The sequence below is a fragment of the Olea europaea genome, unplaced genomic scaffold (assembly GCF_002742605.1).
Source record: "Olea europaea var. sylvestris unplaced genomic scaffold, O_europaea_v1 scaffold1750, whole genome shotgun sequence".
NCBI classification, from domain to species: domain Eukaryota; kingdom Viridiplantae; phylum Streptophyta; class Magnoliopsida; order Lamiales; family Oleaceae; genus Olea; species Olea europaea.
In genome coordinates, this window is record NW_019235218.1 from 16,378 (window position 1) to 20,446 (window position 4,069).

Below are 4,069 nucleotides of genomic sequence, written 5' to 3' on the forward strand. Positions count from 1 at the left end.
TCTGATCCTTCCATTGTTTCTCCTCCGTCGTCCAAGTTGTGGACATCTTATCAAATTCCAGCAACGCATCATCCAAATCCATCTAAGTGAGTACTACATCATCTCATGCCACAACAAGAATCGTGTAGTGCGATCCAAAAGTAGAATGTTATAATTCAAGGTTGACATCAATAACAAGAAACCTCGAAAAAATCAAACCAAAGCTCTGATACCATTTAATGAGAATTTGGACGAGATTATATGGCATGATATGAAGTATTGATCACAACAACAAGAAGAACACAAAGACAACTTTAATTTAATAGAGAAATTGGAGATCCTATTCAACAAATATAATGGAGAGAATACAATAATTGTGTTCCTACAATGACTCAAACTTTCAGTAATTAACTAATTGTAAAGAAGAGTCTACTATTTATAAGGGTACATGTCAAACCCTAATAATAGCCCAAAAGATGGAAACTATGTCAAAAACACGTGTAAAATGAAAAAGTAGAAAAAAATTTGAAGGCACTCTACTCAAGTGTTGGGCTAGCGCTAGGTGAATGCTAACAGTGTCATTCGTGCGACCCTTTAGTGATAGTCGAGCGGAAGGCTCCCTGTTCCAAAATCCACCCAACCGCTTGAGCGATGGGCGGGTGGTAGGCTAGCACCATTGTGCCTATTTTTCTTCTTGGACCCTAATTTGTCATATTTAAGCCCAATAATCCAAACCACGCAAACCCTATTGTTAATTTGGATCACAAAACCCAACAAAAGTCACAAAAAATCTTTTGGATAATTAGTAATGGAATCGATTCTGCTTCATCATTTAAATTCAATAAAAGAATACAAAAAACAAGAAACATTATTGTATCTCTAGAATACATGCACAAAATGTAGATTACAGAACTGTCTTCTAGGAATGTAAAATATAACCATAGTAGAATAATGACATTCCCAAAAAAACCAAAAACAGAAATTGATGTCAAAGTATGACTAACATGAGAATGGCCATTTACATAAGCATTAACCCATTTATTCCCTAGTGGCACTTGACATCATCCTTAAAGCATCTGCATTGAAGTAATTGCGATGATCAATTTCAGAAAGAATAATTTGATTAAAGTTATTAAAAGTGCTTTACTTGCAAAATATTGATTGTAGAAGATTAAAATAACTATTTTCACTGTTAACAATCATTATAATAATTCTTTCGTTATTCTCAATTGCTAATGTCATAGTTGATTTTAGTACTCTTGCAAGGTCGTGTTTTGCCAACTCTATCGATCTATGTACTGCATGCTTGGCAAAGCTTAAAAATGGGTAAGTTCCAAAATGAACACTTTTTTGGTCGGTCAAAATTGTAAATAAGGAAGTACTTCCATGAATGCATACAATCACTTATACTAAAATAATCATACTTACCTTTATAAACACAACTAATGGCCTTGCATAGATATTCTTGATTTGAATCTTCATGGAGTTAATTTCTCTGGAAGTGGAACAACTGCTTCAAAAGCTTCAACAAGCATTGATACCCTTCTTTTTCGAGCAGGAATTAGTTTCGTGACAATGTGTTGAACTGCATAGTCTAGCATCCATTGCTCGGCCTTTTTTCTCTCATCCATCATTTGATGCCTCAAGTCAGCTTTCTCTTGTTCGGTGTCAGGCATAACCGAGAGGTGTCGTGGTGGTTGCAGGTTAAGTTTCCTTACCTGCTCTAATGCTTTTATGAATCTCCTGAGGAGGATTAATTTTTTCAGCTTGCTCCAGTTCTTGGATTTCAGTGACTCGGGTTTTCTGGCTGACTTTTGTTTCTGGTCCTCTTGACCAACCGAAATTCCACCTTCACATGTGGTACATTGTGTCGTGTTTTCTTGGTCTAGACTTTCTGAGATCTCCTGGTCTGGAATAAAGTCACTTATAACTGAATGTGTATCAGATGAGTCATCTTGAACTTCTGGAAGAAGGATCTCATCAACTGCCTCTTGTACAAGTTTGACTGCATCAGTTTTGGTGAATGCACCATTCAAATGGCTAGGAATACGGTTTTCCTTGCCCTGGTCATAACCAGATTTTGGGAAATAATCACCGTTGCTTATTTTAGACAATTCATTGCAATCTTCTACTTCATCATCGTCTGTTCCATCAAGAAGTTGGCTTCCAACTTTTGCAGCAATACCTGATACCACATGCTGATATATCGAATGCCACATTCTGATATAGTTTTGTCTTTCCAACTGGATATTGTGTGACCCATTTTGTGCCTCTGATTTGTTAACTTCTTGAAATACTCTGATTTCTGGTGCAGCATCTTGGTAGGCCTCAACCCTTGCCATCTTTTCTGGCTCAAGTGTACCACAATGATTAGCAGACACAATAGTATCCTCAGTTAATAAATCATTACCATCTATAATCAGATTTTTGGATTCAACGCTTCTGTAATCTGGATTGGTCTCTTTGTTCCCAATGGTCCGGAGAAAATTACAAGTGGGAAACTCGGAGTTTAAACAGAACCGTATCCTCTTGAATTCCCTGTAAATTGTGTTTGAGTGCTGTTTCACCACTATCAGATTTCAATTCAACTATTTCTTTAGCCTCTTTGTCTTCGTCGTTTTCTTTACGAACAGTCTCGCCCACTTCATGGGTAATGCCAGCAAATTTTTGGCTATTATCTTCATTCGGTGTAACCACTGTTTCAAAGGCTTTTACAAGCAAAGACACTTTTCTCTTCTGAGTAGGGGCAAGCTGACTGATTGCTTGGCGCAGTGCATAATCAAGCATCCATTCCTCTGTTTTCTTCCTCTCGTCCACTGTTAGAGGCCGCAAGTTGACTTTTTCTGAATCAGGTTCAGGCTTCAAAGGCAGATGTTGTGGGATCCTTGGATTAAATTTCCTCACTTTCTCTATTTCTTTGATGAATCTTTGAAGTAAAATCCATTTCTTAAGATTACTCCAATGTTTTGGTGCTTTCTTCTCGGATTTGCTTCCAAATTTTTTATCAATTTGTACTATCTCTTGACCAGAAGTATCAGTATCGACGACACTTACCTCTTTCATATCAGCTGGTGCATTGCCCTTCCCCTTATCCAGCTCACATTCTCTGGAACTTTCTTGTACACCGCCTGTGGAAATGTATATCATTAGTATTCTACCTGTAAGTTTGAAAAGGAAAATGAAAGCCCATCCACTCACAATCACACGCCCACGCGCATGTACACACACTCTTATAAAAATATAGAGATACTTCCCCACCTTCGTCTTGATTCTTTTCAAAGAGTTCGTGTTCATGAGTAGTCTCGCTTGCGGTTGACTGATTATCGGATGTCTGGTCGTGAACTTCAGGAAGAAGAATCTTCTCAATTGCTTCTCGGACTAGCTTGACTGCAAAAAGCTTGCGGACTTCAACATCTTGAGTTTCACGGTCACAGTTCACTATACCCACATCGGAAAAATCCTTGCGCAATTGTGAACTTTCTTTTGCAGGCAATACATTAGAACCATCACCACCGTGAAACGGCTGGTTTGCAGACTCTGCAGCCATACTTTCTGCCATATGTTGATGTATCAAGTTCCATACACTGATATGCCTAACTTTGCTGAACAAAGGTTTGTTTTCTTCATGAAAATGAGTATTATCTGAAGATGGTGAGATGGCCTTGTTATTTTCTATAACTTCATCAAAATTGTCTCGAGTTAATGCATTCAACATGTTAGATGGCATAAAATCACATTCTCCTCGACTGGAAGTTGTAGTATCCTTAGTTTGGGCACTGATTTGTTCATCTAGTTTCAAAGAAATGGCAGATGCATTTGAATCAGAAAAATCAGCAGCTCCACTTTGACGGGTCTCATGATTGTACCCATCCCCAAGATTTGAGTCCGGAACTTGAGGGTGTGGGAAATCTACATGAGCAGTTCTCTTATACTCATTTGGTTGTCTTTTGATGCAAGAGCACTTCAAACAAACAATTCCTTGCCCCTGTATAACATAATTCTTGACTCCTTTCAGACTCTCCTTGTAACTTTCCTCAGGGTATGATGTTTCACCAAATGCAATTTCGACAAGATCAGACTCTTGAATACC

General features: G+C 38.1%; 1 protein-coding gene across 1 annotated transcript; it reads right to left on the reverse strand.

Annotated features, from left to right (window-relative positions):
* Nucleotides 1-785: 785 nt before the first annotated feature.
* LOC111377946 (calmodulin binding protein PICBP-like) lies at nt 786-4,063 on the reverse strand. Its single transcript, XM_023001105.1, has 4 exons — nt 3,238-4,063; nt 2,469-3,107; nt 1,408-2,392; nt 786-1,055 (listed from the first exon to the last, which is right to left on the reverse strand). Exons 1-3 carry the CDS (start codon nt 3,704-3,706, stop codon nt 1,458-1,460), a joined length of 2,043 nt encoding a protein of 680 aa, XP_022856873.1. The 5' UTR covers nt 3,707-4,063; the 3' UTR covers nt 786-1,055; nt 1,408-1,457.
* Nucleotides 4,064-4,069: the final 6 nt, after the last annotated feature.